Source organism: Pristiophorus japonicus, chromosome 10 (assembly GCF_044704955.1).
Source record: "Pristiophorus japonicus isolate sPriJap1 chromosome 10, sPriJap1.hap1, whole genome shotgun sequence".
Taxonomy (NCBI): Eukaryota; Metazoa; Chordata; class Chondrichthyes; family Pristiophoridae; genus Pristiophorus; species Pristiophorus japonicus.
The window spans coordinates 151,306,795-151,326,383 of record NC_091986.1 but is presented as its reverse complement, the minus strand read 5'-3'; the positions used below and the strand labels follow the sequence as shown (position 1 = coordinate 151,326,383).

At 43.0% G+C, this 19,589-nt stretch overlaps 1 protein-coding gene across 1 annotated transcript in view; it reads right to left on the bottom strand.

Moving 5' to 3' along the window:
* The window catches only part of LOC139275131 (probable ribonuclease ZC3H12C), a 105,614-nt gene that overhangs the window by 23,642 nt on the left and 62,383 nt on the right, over positions 1–19,589 (bottom strand). Inside the window, exon 2 of the mRNA XM_070892173.1 lies at positions 2,566–3,320. Coding sequence (XP_070748274.1) covers positions 2,566–3,251 — 686 coding nt within the window. The 5' untranslated portion in view covers positions 3,252–3,320. The remainder of the gene's footprint in view (positions 1–2,565; positions 3,321–19,589) is intronic.

Genomic DNA, 19,589 nt, shown 5'->3' with positions numbered 1-19,589 from the left:
AAAATAGGAGCAACTCAGGCTGAAACTTGACCCCTTTATGTGAAGGGAAGGTGTTTCTGTGTCTCTCTCGCTCGGACAGTGGGGGGGGGGGGGGGGGGGCGGTGGGGAGAGGGGAGGCTGCACACGGGGGGCGGGGGGGGGGGGGGAGGGTGAAGCGAAGTAATTTAGACTTGATACTGATGGATGCAAAATCACTTCAATGATTGTTTTAAGTTAAAGATCTGAATCTTTCTGCAAAGTCTCAAAAACAGTTGGAACTACACATTTTCAAACCTGCATCTTTCCAAGTGAGCCTTTACCAGATGTGTAAACGTTTTTTTATGAATCTTGACAGCCTCTTCAGGTAACACTCCTACTGAAACCTCGACATGAGGTGACAAGAATATTCAGCGTCAGCTTTTAGTAAAGATATTCAGTGCTCATAAGGGCCCCTCCCACACAGCCTGCAGAGCTTCGGGCTGTGAGGAGCTACTGCACATGCGTGCACACTCTAGAGTGCATGTGCAGAGATCCCGGCACTGTTTTCAGCGCCGGGACCTGGCTCTGCCCCCCACTCATTGTGCTGCGCTACGCTGAGGCCGAAGACATCTTGAGGAGCTCGGAGATTTAGAAGGGAAGTTTTCGGCACCCTTTTTATTCTAGAAAGTCGACGCAACTAATGGAGGTGTGCCGTTTTTACAGGGGGCAGAAACTTGGGCCCTTCAGCTCGCCTGAGCAGTCTTCAGTTGTTATATTAAATTTGCACGTCATCCATGATTAACATGCACTTAATAAATGCCAATAATTTTTGATTATGAAATATTTATTTTCATAAAGAGGGTGAAAAATGTTTGTGAACTGTGGTGGGGTGGAAAAAGGGTTGGCCTGGAACGTCACGTTGTTTTTACTTTTCTTAAGATTAAAAATCTATCAATTGTGAAGAATATAAAAGTGCTTGAAAATAACCAGAAAGCATACTTTTAAATGTAAAATTTCTAAAATTTCCAGTGGGACAATGCCTTCAAGCATCACCCAAGAAATACATCAGCAATTTTGTGATTTCACATTCATATTTCTCCTTTCGGACGATCATGTACTGATGCTTTTATTCCCCCAAAACAAATGAAAAAATGTTATAGTATAACAGTTTATGTTGTAAAGCCCATGAAACTAGTGTTCTCATGTCATAAGCTTATAGTCAAGTCTATTCTTTAAGTCTGATTTTTGAGTGCTGTGTCAAGACTTTTTTTGAAGCAGTTGGTCAGTTTTATTTAGTTAGAGGTTAGCATGTATGCAAAATTCTATATTCATTTTTGTTGCTGCTTCAATCAAAAGCCTTGCCATTGCATTTAGGCAGTAGCATTGCTGTGTAAAAACTTTGAAAGAGCATGGGATTTTGCAACAATTGTAAAATAACGCTTGTTTTCAGAATTTCACTTTCCATTGATGCACTCGATCACTACTTTTCATTGCCGACTCAAATAAAATGTTTAAAATTTCATTGAAATGCTTTCCTCACTTCAAAATCTAAGATCAGAAAATGCATGCCTTGGGAGACCTGCAAAAAACATTTGCTAACATATATAAATTTCACATTAATTTAGCAAAAACACTATTCCAGTAATAAAATCACAAAACATCAGGAACCTCATTACTGAGACAAGAACAAAACAAACAATTGTACACACCAATTCTGCTAACCCCTTTAACTCTTTCCTCCACTATTCAGTCTTTAAAAACATTGGCAACCTAAATCTTTTCTACTTCATGCTATGTTTATATCATAATTCATTTTAAATTATTGAATTATTTTCTCTCTCCTGGTCCCACTGTCCATTTGGTGAGTAACTATGAGGAGGGGTGGGGGCGTGGTCAGGAAGGTTTTTGATAGATAGAAAAAAAGTCCCTAAAGCTTGAGAGAGAGAAAAAAGCACCAACGGAAAGCCATTAGAACAAAGTCTGTCCTGGTCACCTCACAAATGCAACCAATTCAATCTATAATGAATTTTTAAAAACAGGAAGGGGCTGCCAACTAACTTGTATAATGTATCGGCAGCCCACACAGAGGAAAAACATGTCTGCACTATTAAGTGCGCCCACCGTGTGCCAAGAGTAAAACTCAACATGACCGCAAGGCGCTGTGTAAATTTTGTTAAACTGGAAAGGCAGCGGTACTATGAGCTGGTTCAAAAACATCCATCTGTGAAACTAATAAGAGCAGTGTGCAACAGATGGAGATGTTAGTACAGGTGTAATTAGTCAGTGAGGGTAGTCAAATAACAATGTGCCCATTTCTATCTTCTAATCTTTAATTTAACAATGATAAGACTATCTGGTTGGAGGGACTTCAGTAATCATTATTGATATTATTGTGGAATGGCATGAAACTTACTTTTATTGGTAACTGGATGCTCTACTTCTCCTCTCCTCCGCACCATCGCCCCTCATAATAAACCATATTTTATATTAAAGCAATGTGGACAGGAAAATGCAAGCCTCTATTTGTCAATTCAGTGTCCTATTGCTAGAGCTGGTGGGCTACCAAAGTAGAGGAGAATAAGGGAAACATACAATTTTCCCACTCACCTCATTGCCACATTACTGCCATCAATGACCACAGGTTTTAGATTATCACCATCATCCACCAATTCTTCTACAGGGGAATCAGACCTTTGAGAATCTGTTGAAGTTGTATCTCGTGGAGTCATAGTTCCAGGGTTACTTGTGCCACAGGAGGCATCGGAATCAAGTTTGTTCCCCAGTTTAACAAGTTCACCTAGTATATCATTAGGTAGGGCATCTGTTCCTAATTTGTTCAAAACAAGCTGTACTTGTTCTTCTGAGTATCCCAATTTCAGTGCAAACTCCATTTTGGTTTGGTAGTCTTTGTCCTCATCTGTAGGTCTCACATCTTCCTTTGGTTTTGTTTCAGCATCAATTTTAAAATCCTGCAGAGCCTCATTGCATTTTAGTAGATTTGATTCCAAACCAGGTGACCTACAAAGCTGTCGGTGAGCTTTATTTATAGGACCAGTCTCTATCATGGCAATTCCTAACTGCTCCAATTCACTATCTGAACCAGAGCTGTCTGTGTTTTGCATTGCCCACTCCCCAACATTCTCTGTACTAGAGTACCCTTTATCCATTGCTGTTTTTTCCACCATTGACCAAGATGTAATCACGTTTAGTGGTTTGTCAGTGCTTTCCACATTGAGATGTAGTAGTCCCAGAACAGTGTTGTTCTCATGCACAGAGTGATCTTTCAAGCCCATGAATTTGTTGCATGTATGTGGAGTCAATCCAGGAGTTTTACGTGTTTGGACACACAACGGGTTGTACTTCTAGAAGGTGGACAAAAAAAAAAATTGGATTTCAAAATGATTTTTAGTAGAGCTAAACAAACCATTCAAATTAGACAAATCAAGAACAAATTTTCTAAACAGTTGTTTCATTTTCTCATTACATTAGGTACCCTGATGCAGGAAATGTAGGGAGTGAAATTACATTCCTATGTGCTAACATGCTAGCCACAGAGAGAGTGTAGAAAATCAGGATCTTTTCCTTTGCGCCCAATTTGTACCAGCCCTGGGGCTGCACTTGGTGCCCAGGAGGATGGCAGGAGTCTTGTGCACCATGGTGCATGCCTTATTGAGGGGGGGGGGGGGGGGGGGGTTACCTTGCCACCCCAGGAATTCAGATGTTTCCCCATTGATGCAGGCCACTGCTATGTATCTTTAAAGTCTGGCATGAAGCACACTCCTACAGGAGCACAGCAAGTGGAAATAGCTTTAAAACTTTGTGGACTCACCTTTTGATGAGATTAGTCCTAGTTTTTTATTGTTGCTGTTTGTGTCATCGTTGTACCATTGCTTCTTTGAATTGCACCCACCATTCTTTGCCTGATACAGGACCTCTTCCCTGTCCCCTAGACAGAAGCAGTCTCCTATCTCATTTCAGCACAATATGCAGCTGAACATGTTTAATTTCATACGTTGCCATGAAGAGTGTGTGCAGATACTGTTTTAAGAAACAACAGTAAAGTATCCCTGGCCTTGCTCAGTAAATCTTGACCTCTGCACTCAGTCCAAATCATGCAACTACACCAGGACTATGTAAATAAGGGGATGTCAGAATCAGGAGAAATCACTTGTGTGCTAGCATAACAAAATATGCCAGCACAATTACACTAGCCCTGCAAATACACCCACAGCAGAATTTTAGACTCAGGGTTAAAGAGGTTGTTTTGATACAATAGATATCAGTTGAGGGAAACCCTTAAGATTGTGTTTACATGCTAGTGAAACTCAGTGACAGAACTCGAAATGTATTAATTCACTCATCATACAACTGAACTAAACATTCAGTGTATTGAAACTTCAATCCACAGATATTCTAAATACAATCCTTTCATTGTTTAGCCCTTAAGAACACAAGAAATGGGAGCAGAAGTAGGTCATTCTGCCCTTCGAGCATGTTCCGCCATTCAATAAGATCATGCCTGATCTTCTATCTCAATTCCACTTTCCTTCACTATCCCCATATCCCTTGATTCCCCCAATATTCAAAAATCTATCAATCTCGGTCTTGAATTTACTCAATGACTGAGCATGTACAGCCCTCCGGGGGTAGAGAATTCCAAAGGTTCACAATCTTTTGAGTGAAGAGATTTCTCATCTCAGTCCTAAATGGGCGACCCCTTATTCTGAGATTGTGACCCCTGCCAGGGATAACATTCTCCCCAGCATCTATCCTGTCAAGCCCGGTGTTATATGTTTCAATGAGATGACCATTTTTCTAAATTCTAGGGAATATAGGTCTCGTCTCCTCAAAATCGTTCCTCATAGGACAACCCTCCCCCCCACCACCCCCCAATCACAGGAATCAGTTTGGTGAACCTTCACCTATATAACTGCAGTCAGACTTCTTTACTTTTGTACTCCAAACCTTTTGTAATAAAGGCGAAAATATCATTTCTAATTGCTTGCTGTACCTGCATGATCATTTTCAGTGATTCGGTAAATGAAATCATGGCCTTCAGTCAGAAAGCATTCTTGTCTGTTCATAGCGAGAAAATAATTTTCAGGGTACATTTATACTGCAGCTTCGACATCACGAAGGTTTCTGCTTTGGACCTCCTTAGCAGTTTGTAAAAAAAAAAATACCCAAAGTTCCTTCCTTTGGTCTCAAAACATTGACAGGGACACTTTGAATATGCCCATAACTATGGATGCAGAGTTCTCTCTTGGGTGAGAATTTTAAAGCAGAAGCAGGTAGTTTAAAGGGTTCAGCCTGGCTGGACCAATACTGCAGTTACCATTCTCAGGCCAGTAGCTAAAGTATAAATGCACCCTCAGTGCCCTTTATTAATAAGAGAGATTACAATTTTATAACTGGAAACCTCATGATTAAAGTTTAGATTGGCAAAGAACGTGAGCATCACATGACATTTCAAATCAGTAACAGACGAATTTCCAAAAGACCTCAAAATATCAGTTTGAGACTGCTGCAGCATCAAGGATATAGAGTTTGACATAATTTTGTGAAGTAGTTGTACATTTTACAGTATGTAAAATAAGATTTGCAATGAGATTATATCTCTAATGCAACGGTACATCTTCCCACAAAACAACAAAACTAATTTAGTGTTTAAACATGTGCAGTTCTAAGTGTCCACTTTGTTTAGTTGGCTCTTGCTTCAGAGTTAGAAGGTCCCAAACCAGGACTTCAGCACATTGTCTAAGATGATGCCACAGTGCAATACATTGTCTGAAATTCCTTTTTCAGATGGGATATGGCTGGTTAAGTGAATGCAAAAGATCCCATGGTACTATTCAAACACCAGTAGAGAAACCTTCCTGGCAAACATCCCTCCATCAACCAAAACCAGATACAGATTGGCTGGTCATTCATCTAATTTTCAGTCTATGGAATTTTGCTGTGCAAACTTGCCCCGTGCGTTTCTACACAACAGTAACTACACTTCAAAAGTAATTAATTGGATATGAAAAGCGTTGGGATGTCCCAAGAACATAAAAAGGCACTATAAAGTGCAAGTTCCTTTTTTTAAAAAGACATAAAACCCAAGAGATTAAGGCTCAATTTTCCCCAATGCCATTTTTTGTCGTATTGGCAGAGTTAAGCCATTTTATTTTGGCCCCAACTACTCCAAAAAATAAGTAGCAAGTTTCCCCCGTTCTATTTTTTGAAATTGGCAGCACCCATCTTCCAGACCAAGAGCATGGGGGTGAGGGGGAGGTGATGGATGAAGCCCTCACTGTTATACTCACTTTGGAGGTGGTGCAGGTGCAACCCATTGAGGTGCCAGGCCCGTTCCCGAGTGGTACGAGTGTTGCTGGGACATTCCATGGTTTCCCACAGTCCGAGGCTGCAGGTCCCAGTGGGATACAGCCAGCCACACCCAGGGTGAGGAGGGGAAGGAGAGCTCGACAGTTCTCTCCAGAAGTGCAGGATCCAACAGATGTGGTTCAGATAATTTCAGAGAGCATTGACCTTACACGATCACTCCTGGACATCAGTGGGATGGGAGATGAGGTATCGGGACTGTTGGGAGAAGTAACAACACTCTCAGGGAACATGACGGAGGGAATGTTGCAGGTAGTTGAGACACTGTCAGGGCACGAGGGAGGGAATGTCGCGTCTGCAACACGTCCAGACCCCGCGCCCATTGACAGAATCAACTGCCACTCCCACTCCATTCCCCAGACCAGCCTCTGAAGAGGCCTAAGCCGGGCCTTCAACATTACCGGCTGCCCACACCCCCCCCCCCCCCCCCATCAAGAAGTGCGCATTACCCAAGATGTTTGAAAGAATAAGCTTGGTACCAGCCCAAGAAACACTGCGCCGCCACCACCTGTGGGCAGGGGTGGAGTCAACAAGACCAAGTGCAGCGTGCGGTCTTAGAATAAGGTGGAGGAGAGATGGGTGCAGCCTTTCTTTGCTGTTGTTTTTGTTACTCTTAACTACTACCAGCTGCTGCTGCCTTATGATGGCTAAGTTATGCAGCATGCAGCACACAACAGTAAACTGACCGACAATCTCAAGAAGCCTCCGGAATGGTCCAGGCATCGGAAACGCTGTTTCAAGAGGTCAATGGTCCTCTCTATTATGTTGCACGTAGCAATGTGCAACACGTATTCCCGGTCAACTTCTGTCCGGGTTACGCGTAGAGGCGTCATGAGCCAGGTGAAGAGGCCGTACCCTTTGTCTCCCAGCAGCCAGCTCTGCCCTTCTGGCTGCTGCTGAAACATGGCAGATATAGCGCTCTCACGTAGGATGAATGCATCATGGGTGCTCCCACATTATCTTGCATCAACTGACGTGATGCGATGTATGTAGTCACACACGAGTTGCACACTGAGTGGAAGCCTTTTCTGTTCCTGTATATCTCGGAATCCTGCAAAAGGTGCTCGCAAGGCGATGTGGGTACAATCAATGCAACCCTGTACCTTTGGGAAGCCAGCAATCCTGGAGAAGCCCAAAGCCCTTTCACACATTACCTGGGCTGTCATTGGGAACTTTATGTAGTCACTCCTCCAGGCATATAGTGCAGCAGTCACCTGCCGAATGCAGATGTGTTGCACGTTGAGAAATGGAGCACACTTCCCCAGTTGTGGTCTGGAACGATCCGGATGCATAGAATGAAAGTGCAGCTGTAACCTTCACTTCAACTGAAGGCATTCCTCCTGGTGTTTCTAAGGTTGCAGGTCTGCTTTTACTAACTCAGAGATCTCGGTTAGAACTTCTTTGCGGAAACGCAGCCTTCTGACACAGTCTGTATCACTTAGGTACTGGTATGAACGCCTGTCCCGATATACCCGACGTGGGTAAGGCCTCCTGCCCATCATCCTATGGTGCTCTGAGGTTCCTCATGCGATGACGTCGAAGCAATCATCTCCTCCACAGCACCATCATGCAGAAGGCTTGCACGAGGTATAGCATTGTCATTATTGCTCATGATTAAATTGTACCTTTGCAAGCTCAAAACGGCAGGCAGGTCAAGCTTCTTTGTTGTCTCTCTCACCAAGGTCGACGCCCTAGTATGGACCACAATCAATTTTGGGCATGCGCAATAGGCTTGCTTAGATCGGAAAACACCCCGCCCCGGGCTTCATTTGATGCATAGTGACATAGGTGTAAGGGTTCTCACCCCTTCAATTCGGCTTCCACACAACTCCCACCACCCCCCCACCAGGCTTCCTTTCAAGCAGAACCCATCTCCTTGTGAGGGACCGATTCTGCCGGCCGACGCTCCAACCCTCGAGCCCGGTTTGGAGACGTTCAGTGGTGGCGTGGCACTTTAAAAAAATCCAAACTTAAAGAATTGCATTAAAACTTCCATTTTCTGCGTTTTCAGTTAAAAAAATTTAAGCTTGATGACACATATTTGTGTGTTCTGGACTACCTCCAAAACTTCGCCTAAAAACAAAGGTGTCTTTCTGTGCTGATTTTTTGATGTGCGCTGGTTTTTCTTAAGTGCCCAGAAGGTTTTTTGGGAGTGGTCACATACGAAGTCCTAGGAGAAATGCAAGATGGCCAAACTTGCATAAGTGAAAAACTGCGCAGCCATCAGGTTACGCAAAAAAAAACTAACCTAAAAAAATCGTAACTGAGTTACGCTGGCACACAATCTTTGGGAAACTTGGATTTAAAAAATTTAGGCCAGAAAAAGCAGCGCATGCCCAAAAAATAGCGCAAATCACCAGGGAAAATTGAGCCCTAATACTCTACAAGCTGCATCTTGCCATGATATTCTGCTCCTCTCCCCTCTTTGGACATGGAAACAGCTAACTGATTAATGAAAATCAAAATTTTTCAACAAGGATTTTAACTATTTAGATAAACACAGGTCATAGAAGCACAGAAGGCCATTTGGCTCATTAAATCTGTGACAACTCTTTTGAAGAGCAACCCCTCCTCCTTTTTTACCTTCCCTATCTTTCCTGAATACCTTGTACCCAGGAATATTAAGCATCCAATCTTCTCCTTTTTTGAGCCAGGTCTAAGTTATCGCCACTACATTATATTCCCACATGGCTATTTACGCCTGAAGCTCACCAACCTTATTAACTACACATGCACTCCAAACCTAACTTAGACCCCTTTGTATTTTCTATGATCCCACCTAATTCTGTATTATTTCTAACTAACTGTCTCTCCTAGTCCTCTATGCATCTGGTTTCTACTTTTTAAAAATACTACATCCTGGTGCACTACCCCCTGGCGAATTAGTTTAAACCCACAGCACTAGTTAATCTTCCCACAAGGATACTGGCCCCTGGACTACTCAGGTGCAACCTGTCCAATCTGAACAGGTCCCTCCTGCCATGTAACTGGTCCCAATGTCCCAGGAATCTGAAGGCCTCCATCCTGTACCATGTCTCTAGCCATACATTAACCTGCCATTTCTTCCTATTTCTACTCTCACTAGTGCATGGCACTGGGAGTAATCCAGAAATTACTACCTTTGAGGTCCTGCTTTTTAACTTCCTCCCCAGCTCCTAAAACTCTGACTGCAGGACCTCAACCCTCTTCCTCCCTATGTCATTGGTTTCGACATGGACCATGAATTCTTCCCCCTTCCCTCCCCCCGCAGAACGTTCTGCACCCGCTCTGTGATGTCCCTTACCCTGGCACCAGGGAGGCAACATTCTACATGGGTCTCACGTTGATGGTAGCAGAACTTCCAGTCTGTCTCCTGGACTATCGAACCCCCAATTGCTCCTGCATTTCTACACTTTGCTGTGGGCCCCTGTGCAGTCCTTTGCCTCATGGTGCCAGGTTCGGGACTGCACTCCATTGAAGTGTCGTCACCCTCAATGCTGAATATCGGTTTAAGTGTGCCACACTCCCGGTATTCCAACCAAAGTTCTAATTACACTTTTTTGAAGACACTAGTGGATTTACACCATGTAAACTGGTAAATAAAAATACAATCTAGCAAACATTATACCCAGTAGTAACTTCGGTCCCAAAGTAAAAAAAGCTAGAATGTGCCTCTGTAAAGCACCATGGGACATTTTTTAACATAAAAAGGTACAATATAAATGCAAGCTGTTCAATAGATTCCTTGTCCTGTTGATAAATGGTTCTCTCTTGCTGGAACACTATTTTCAGGACATGTGTCATTCAAACCCCAGGAGGCAAGGAATATAGCAGTGTATTTAGGCAAGTATTTTATGTGAAGCAGAGCAGAGGGCAATATTACAGAAGGAGTCTGCTCTAAATATATAGCCACAGTATATAGTTAGACTCACTGTTTAGACAGTTACATCATGGCAACAGTTACAACCAGTGTTAGAAAAAAAACTTGCATTTATATACCTCCTTTCATGTTCTCAAGACACTCCAAAGCAAACATTTTGCTGGATGTGGAGATCTTGGCTTGTTTGAGAATCCAAGGCAAACACAAAGCTGAAGTGTCTCCAACTGCATATACTAAAACTTCAACTTCAAAGGGGGGGGGGGTCGGTCATCCAACAGGCAAAAAGAAAGATAGTAAGAAGATTTTCCACGGGCAACAACTCAAGGGATAACAGTCACAAAACAATACTATGGTACTGTGAAAAAGTGGTTGCCTGGGGTGGAGAGGGGAAGAAAGAGAAAGAAAAGTTGAGTGCAGAGATGCAGTGGGAGATTTAATAGTGAAGGGTGGACAGTTTCTGTAATATAAATTGAGAGTCTCCCTGATGGCAGGGTAAAAGGACCTAATGAAATAGGTACAGAAGCTCTTGATGAGGGGCATTAAAGGGTCCAGATTACTGGGGCACTAGGAGCAGTTCTGGGTAAGGAGTGAGCTCAATCAAGGGGACAGTCTATACCATACCAAAGCTGGAACCAATATATCATCACTAGAATTGGGGGAAACGGTTTAAAGTAATATGGCAGGGCTGGGAAAAAGCAAGAGTAGAATAGTCAATTTGGAAAGGAAAGCAAGATTTCACTGTACAGGCAATCGGGAGGTAGAAAGTTTAAAATAACTTAAGCAACAGGAGGAATTTTTAAATGGAAACCAGGATGTGGGAAGGCAAAAGAAAGTAACTGCCAGATTAAGAATCCAAACTAAAATAAATGTATATTAATGTAATATTAATGCATAATTGCAGTAACTGAAAAGTGGCAGTAGCTGGATCAGAAAATATATCAGAGTATAACATTTTCAGGAGAGAAAGGGGAGAAGTAGCAATATTAGAAACAGTCATAGGCAGTCCCTCGGAATTGAGGAAGACTTGCTTCCACTCCCTAAGTGAGTTCTTTGATGGCTGAACAGTCCGATACGAGAGCCACAGATCCTGTTACAGGTGGGACAGACATTCGTCGAGGGAAGGGGTCGGTGAGGCTGGTTTGCCGCGTGCTCCTTCCGCTGCCTGCCCTTGGCCTCTTCACGCTCTTTGCGTTGAGACTCGAAGAGCTCAACGCCCTCCCTGATGTACTTTCTCCACCTCGGGCGATCTTCGGCCAGGGTCTCCCAGGTGTCAGTGGTGATGTTGCACTTTACCAGGGAGGCTTTGAAGATGTCCTTATAACGTTTCCGCTCTCCTCCTTTGGCTCGTTTACTACGAAGGAGCTCCGCATAAAGCATTTGCTTAGGGAGTTTCGTATCTGGCATGTGAACTATGTGGCCTGCCCACTATGTGGCCTGCCCAGCGAAGCTGATCGAGTGTGATCAGTGTTTCAATACTGGGGATGTTAGCCTGGGCGAGGACACTGATGTTGGTGCGCCTGTCCTCCCAGGAGATTTGCAGAATCTTGCGGAGACATCGTTGGTGATATATCTCCACATCGTACATGCCTCAGATCCATACAGGAGGGCGGGTATTACCACAGACCTGTGGACCATGAGCTTGGTGGTAGATTTGAGGGCCTGGTCTTCAAACACTCTTTTCTTCAGACAGCCGAAGGCTGCGCTGGCATATCATAGCACTAAAGCCTAATGACTGAAATTTTAAAAAGTGGTCCAAACAGAATCCCGCTGGATTAAATTGAAGAATAGAAAGGGATAAATCGTATTCCTGGAAGTATATTATAGACTGAACTGTAGAAAGGAAATGGAGGATGAAATTTGTAAAATAAAAATTAGCAATAACATTAGGAGTTATAATTATAGGCAATTCTAGTTATCCAAAAATAGACTGATCGCAAACACGCTTGTGGAAAAATAGCATTTTGGGTTATAAATAAGGCCAGAGCAAAAGAGCAAAAAAGTAATGATCAAATTGTGTTTGTACAAGGCAGTGGTTAGATCACAGCAAGAATACTGCATGCAATTTTGAGTGTCCCATTATAGAAATCACATTAAAACATTAAAGAGAATGCAGCATACATCAGGATGATACCAGTGCTGAAAAATTAGTTATGACAGCCCAAAGCTTTTCAAATCCAATGAAATGCTAAGACCATTTCCATTGGAGCAGTGGTTAAAAGGAGTTTTAATAGAGCTTCTCAAAATTATGGAAGGTTTTGATATGAGTAATAGGAATAACTATTTCCTCTGGTTGTAGAGTAAGTGATGAGAGGTCAACAATATAAAATTGTCAGAGTGAGGAGCGGTTAGATGAAACGTTTTTAAGCAGAGTATTAGAGCATAGAATGCTTTGCCACAGGAAGCAGTTAAGGTAGAAACCATTGCATTTTTTAGGGGAATAGATAAAACAAGCAGAGAAAGATGTGGGGCTGTCGTCAGAGTAGGGAAGTGGGATTAGTTCTAGTGAAGAGTTGGCAATGACACTGTGGGCCAAATGGCTTCCTTCTGTGCTGTAAGCTTCTATGGTTCTAAATGGAAGCTTTAAAAAAAAAAGTGGGAGGAAATTTCCACGGGGATTCTTTCACTCATCCACCATAACTTTGGTGGAGAGATAGTGGAAACTCTGGATAAACACCTTAAGGTGACGTAACCTAGTTGTGCCATAAATAGCGCAGACATCCACCAACAGTATGTAAATGCCCCATACCCCGATATTTGGGATAGAGACAGAGGTGCATCTATGAAGCAGCCACAGATCTATCCCCAAACTGCCTCTACTGGAAATGTGGCTCCATGGTAATTAACCCATCGAACCACAAATAAGTAATATTTTCAGTAATCATTTTTAAATTGAAAATACCGATTTGAAGACTATATAAAGCTGAAAAACAGAAAATAAAGCATAAATTTGGGCAGAAAATCAAAAATGACACTATTTATACTGTACTTCCAAAATAGCAGCATGAAAAATCTTGCATCAAGAGCTGCAATAGGAAAAGGCTCTTAAAATGTATACAAACAAAAGCACTCAGACTTGCAAGGTACTGGGTATATTGTACTACTGATCCTCCAAATACTTAAAGGAGCAGGGGCAAAAAAAAAGGCAATGAAACCCTTGGGGGACCAATGTACCCTAGCAGAATTTTCTTTAAGGTAATATTCATTTAACACAGTTCCCATTTGGCCCTAGTTTTTTGTTCTTAACAATGATCATGTGGATTTAAAAGCATTTCGCCTGCACAATTGATTAACTTTCATGTCCTGCAGCAGATTAGTTTCCCCACGTCGACAGCCAAATTCCCAATTAGTGGAGTTCCTTATGTCTGTGCTTACCTGATTATTTAAATTAGGTTGACCCAGAAACAACTACAGTCTGTCCACTTTATATTGGGTGGGCACAAATTACACTTCATGCTACTTCAGCCTAGATTTTTCACAAGGGTAAGATCCCAAGAAGAATTGCTACAAGATTGCAGGTTTGCAAGATGCATGCATAAGTTTATGACCCAAATCAAAATTTGAGCGCGCGTGATGATTAGACAAAAAAAATTCCAAACTCTTTCTTCTGGATTTTCTATCTACAAGAAATTGCAATGGCTGCTAATTAAAGTAAATAAAGCTAGACTTGCAATACTAATCAAACAGCAACATGCATTCAATCAGTACCTTTAACGTGGAAAAATGTCCCAAGCATTTTACAGAAGTACTTCAACACCAAGTAGGAGCGAATGGGCTCAATTTTCCCCAATGCTGTTTTTTGGCAAATTGCAAGAGTTACACCCGTTTTTTTTGGCCCTGACTACTCCAAAAGAATAACCAGCAAGTTTCCACGTTCTATTTTTTGAAATTGGCGCCGCGCAGCCCGTCCTATAGCTTCCGGGAGTGAAACCTAATGCCTGTGCTGAAAAAATATGCAAAAAAACAACATTTATGACGTGACTGGTATGGGCGCGCATGCCCAGTACAGCCCCCGGTCTGCATTCGGCCTTTTTTAGGGTTAGGGTTACAGTTAGGGTCAGTAAGAAGTAACAACATGGACGAGAAATGGGAACACTGTCCAGGCACATGAGGGGGGGGGGAATGTCGCAGGCAGCTGATACAATGTCGGTACATGAGGGAGGGAATGTTGCAGGTAGTTGAGACACTGTCAGGGCACGAGGGAGGGAATGTCAGTTACCTGCTGAAATAAGGGAATACACCCAGACAAGAAACACTGCGCCAACAAGACCAAGCGCAGCAGGCGGTCTTAGAATAAGGTGGAGGAGAGATGGGTGCAGCCTTTCTTTGCTGCTATTATTACTATTGTAACTGTTCCCAAATTAAAGGTTTTTTGTAAATTATGTAAATTTACAAGTTTAAAAGTTCGTCAGTGATCTTAATTGAATAATAAAAATATTCTTGTATCAAACGAAAGTTAAGTACAAACAAATGTTAAACTTTTGAATAAAATATATTTTAAATTATAACTGAATTATTTCCATTATGTGTTTCATTATTAACACAACTTTTTAAACTAAAGAAGAATCTTTTCCATTATTTGCTCCATTAACACCACACATTACGGAACAGGTCTGAACAGTAAACATGGTCCATTTGGAATAGTTGCCGCTGAGCCTTCAGGCAGCAAAGTGTTCACAGATGAGCTGCTGGCGCAAGGCTTTAGCAATTGTTAAAGGGGCAGGATAGCCCGCCCTCTTCCGCCATCTTGCAGTTCAGGTAATTGCATGGCTTCCTCGTCATCTGCATCCTCCTCCTCCTGCTCATCAGCCACTCTCACCTCAGGTAGGTCTTCTGCTACCAGCTGCTGCTGCCTTATGATGGCTAAGTTATGCAGCATGCAGCACACAACCATGAACTGACCAACAATCTCAGGGGAGTATTGCAAGTAGCTTCCGGAATGGTCCAGGTATCAGAAATGCTGTTTCAAGATGCCAATGGCCCTATTATGCTGCGCGCCGCATTGTGCGACATGTTGTATTCCCGGTCAGCTTCCGTCCGGGTTAAGCGTAGGGGCATCATGAGCCAGGTGGCGAGGCCGTACCCTTTGCCCATCAGCAGCCAGCTCTGCCCTTCTGGCTGGTGCTGAAACATGGCAGATATAGCACTGTCACGTAGGATGAACGCATTATGGGGTGCTCCCATGGTATCTTGCATCAACTGACATGATGCAATGCATGTCGTCACACACGAGCTGCACATTAACGGAGTGAAGCCTTTTCTATTCCTGTACATCTCAGAACCCTCCAAAAAGGTGCTCGCAAGGCAATATGGGTACAATCAATGCAGCCCTGCACCTTTGGGAAGCTAGCAATCCTGGAGAAACCCACAGCCCTTTCACGCATTGCCTGGGCAGTCATGGGGAACTTTATGTAGTCATTCCGCATATAGTGCAGCAGTCACCTGCCGAATGCAGATATGTGTTGCATGTTGAGAAACTGCACACACTGCCCCAGTTGTGGCCTGGAACAATCCAGGTGCATAGAATGAAAGTGCAGCTATAATCTTCACTTCAACTGACAAAGCAGTCCTCCTGATGCTTCTAGGTTGCAGGACTGTTTTTACTAACTCACAGATCTCGGTTACAACTTCTTTGCGGAAACGCAGCCTTCTCACACAATCTGCATTACTCAAATGCAGGTATGAACGCCTGTCTCGATATGCCCGACATTGGCAAGGCCTCCAGCCCATCATCTTATGTGCTCTGAGGTTCCTCACATGATAATGTCGAATCAATCGTCTCCTCCGCAGCACCATCATTTAGGTTCCTTTCACGAGGTATGACAGTCAATATTGCTCCCATAATTAAGTTGCACTGTTGCAAGAAGCTCAAAGCAGCAAGACAAAGTTAAAGTCTCTCTCTCTCTCTCTCTCTCTCTCTCTCTCAAAGCTAGGTATTCAATGAGAACATGTGGGGCAACGAAGTCGAATGCCATTCTTTAATTTTTGATTTTAAAAAAAAAGTACCACCCACCAAATGTTTCCTCACCGGGCTCGAGGGTTGGCCAGCAGAATTGCTCCCTTGCCCAGACACAGGGGCTTACCAAACACCCACCCACCCAGGGCTTCTTTTGAAGCTGCTGCATAGTGCAAGGCTTCCACCCCACCCTATCCCGGGCTTCTTTTGAAGCCGAGCCCCGAGATCCGGGCGAGGGAGCAATTCAGACGGTCCAACCCTCGAGCCCAGTTAGCAGAGCCCAGTAAGCAAAGTGGCGTGGCACTTTGAAAAAAAAAATTAAAGAATTGCATTAGACTTCAATTTTCTCCATTTTAAGTTTGAAAAAAAATTAAGCTTCATCATGCATATTTAATGTCTTCTGGACTCCCTCTAAAACTTCACATAAAAACAATGGCGTCTTTCTGCACCGATTTTTCTTCAGTGCCCAGAAGGATTTTTGGGAGTGGAGCCGTCCTAGGAAGAAATCTGAAAAACTGCCGCAGACAACGGGTTACGCCCCCATTACGCAAAAAAATATGAACCTAAAAAAAATAGTTACTGAATTACGCTGGCGTATAAACTTTGGGGAAACTTGGATATTTTAATTTATGCCAAAAAAAAGGAGCGTGCCAAAAAAATGCCGCAAATAACTGGGGAAAATTGAGCCCAATAGGAGTAAATAAAAGCTTGATCAAAGACTTGTAGAGTCTCCACTGTGGATGCAAATTGTGCTGCTTTTCCAAAGTGAAGTTATGGTTCAAGTTTACACTCAAACACATTTGCATAATCACAAACGTAAAATCTTTCATGAACCAACACAATCGAGCAGCATAATAGGACGCAGTTTTTTTTAAAATTTTCCTTGCATGGAAAAATAATTATTGATGTATTTGAATGGTAACCTGGTGCAGTTTTATTAATACAGCTGAAAATGGGTTTATCACAAAATATAAGCATTTTTTTTTTAAAGTGTCTAGTCCACCACCTGAGTAACTGGATTTTAAAATGACTGAAAATGACTTTTTAAAAAAAGCTATACCGAACCATTTATTAGTTTCATTGGTCTAGTCATTGTAAATAAATATTTAAAAACATTTAAAACATGCCTACTAGTGTCTTTGTATATTAAAAAGACAGCTATTTTAAGAGCCTTCTCATACGGTTGCAATCGGCAGAAACTCGCCAGGCTCATTATTTCAATCTGGGGATGTGGCTGGTTATGTGCGCAGGGCCGGATTCCAGCGCTGTTTCTTAAACCAGTGTTAAGGATCACGCAAACCCACTTACACTCAACATAATTTGCACTCAAAATTCCTTGATCTTTTATGCTGGTTTGGCCGATTTCCGAGAAACGGCAGACTAGTGGAACTCTCGGCCATGGGTTTTAAGAAGCTGTTTAAAGGAGGAAAGGGAGGTGGGGTGGCAGAGGGGTTCAGGGAGGTAATTCCAAATCATTGGGCCTGAACTACTAGAGACACGGCTGCATGGTAGGGCACAGAATTTCAGGATGCACAAGAACCCACAGTTGGCAAAAAGCAGAGTTCTCCAATGGTTGTTTTCCTTGCATTAAAAATGATTATTTACGTATTTAAGGGTGGTAACTTGGTGGTAAAGACAGCTGAAAATTGGTTTATAACAAAATGGAAGTATTTTTAAAAATAAGAGTGGCTAGTCCACCACCTGTGAGTAACCTGATTTTTAACACAATAGCAAAATACTGCAGATGCTGGAATCTGGAATAAAAACAGAAAATGCTGGAAATCTCAGATCAGACAGCATCTGTGGAGACAAAGCAGAGTTAACGTTTCGGGTCGATGACTCGTCGTCAGAACTGGAGTGTGTTCAGAAAGAACAGATTCTTAAAAGCACAAAAAGGGGGAGAAGAACAAAAGAAAAGGTCTGTGATAGGGTGCAAGACAGGAGATTAGAGACACAAAAGGGATGATGGCCCAAATTCAAATGCTAATGCCAGGAGTTAGAAAAACATTAGTCAAGATAGGGTGTGAATGGCAGGATAATGACCAACTGCCATTAGAGAAAAGGAGAGAAAAAAAGAAACCGGCTCTGGAGGTGCGGGGGGGGGGCGGTTAACCTGATTTTTAAATGGTTTCAAAAAAGTTACTGAGCCATTGGTGGACATTAGTCAATATTTGTTAATTAAATAAACATTCAAAAACATTTAAAACATACCTACTAATGTCTGTGCCTTAAAAAGAAAGCTTAATTTTAAAAGCAATTTGAATTTCATACTAGCAGAAACTCTAGGCCGTGGGTTTTAAGGAGCGGCTTAAAGGAGGAAAGGGAGGCGGGGTGGCAGAGGGGTTTAGCGAGGTAATTCCAAAGCATTGGGTCTTCACCACTGAAGACACGGCAGCCATGGTGGGGCAAAGGGATTTCAGAATGCTCAAGAACCTAGAGTTGACAAAACGCAGAGTTATACGATGGTTGTAGGGCTGAATAGGTTACAAGGATATTGAAGGGGCGAGGCTTTGAAGGGATTTAAACACATGGATGAGAATTTTAACTTAAAGCTTTTGGGAAATGTGAACCAATGTAGGTCAGTGAGGCCTACCAATGGATCAGATCAAAGCTCTGCAGTCCTTCCAGATCCAGTCGTGAATGATAGTGGACAATTAAACAACGGAAGGAGAAGGCTCCATGCACATCCCCATCCTCAATGACGGCGCAGCTCAGCAAGAGTGCAAAAGACAAAGCTGAAGCATTTGCAACCATCTTCAGCCAGAAGTTCCGAGTGGATGATCCATCTCTACCTACTGTTGAGGTCCCCACTATCACAGAAGCCAATCTTCAGCCGATTCAATTCACTCCACTTGAGTGCACTGGATGCAGCAAAGGCTATGGGCCCCAAACAACATGCTGGCTGTAGTGCTGCATACTTGCGCTCCAGAACTAGCCGCACCTCTAGCCAAAGTGTTCCAGTACAGCTACAACACTGGCATCTACCAGACAAAATGGAAAATTGCCCAGGTATGTCCGGTCCGCAAAAAGCAGGACAAATCTAATCCAGCCAATTACCGTCCCATCAATCTACTCTCAGATAGCAGTGATGGAAGGGGTTGTCGTGTGAAAGTAGGCGCTCTGTGATGGAGAGGATTATGGGGTCCGAACTTAGTCAACTCTAAGGCCGCCCATTTCTCGGCAATCCCCGGGCGGCACATACCTTTTTTCCGCCCGTTGCCGCTGGGGCCAGTCGGGAGTGAGTTTCGCCGCAGTTGTGTCGGCGGCAGCGGCAGTCGGGAGCGGGCATCAGCTGCAGTGGGCGGTATGTGCAAGCCTCTCAACTCGGAAGATTTCGGAGGCCGCGCATGCGCGAAACTTTTTTTTTGCAGTTTAATTTGCCATCCGACGTCATTTTGGGGTGAAGAGAGTTGATGAGATATCTGCGCATGCGCT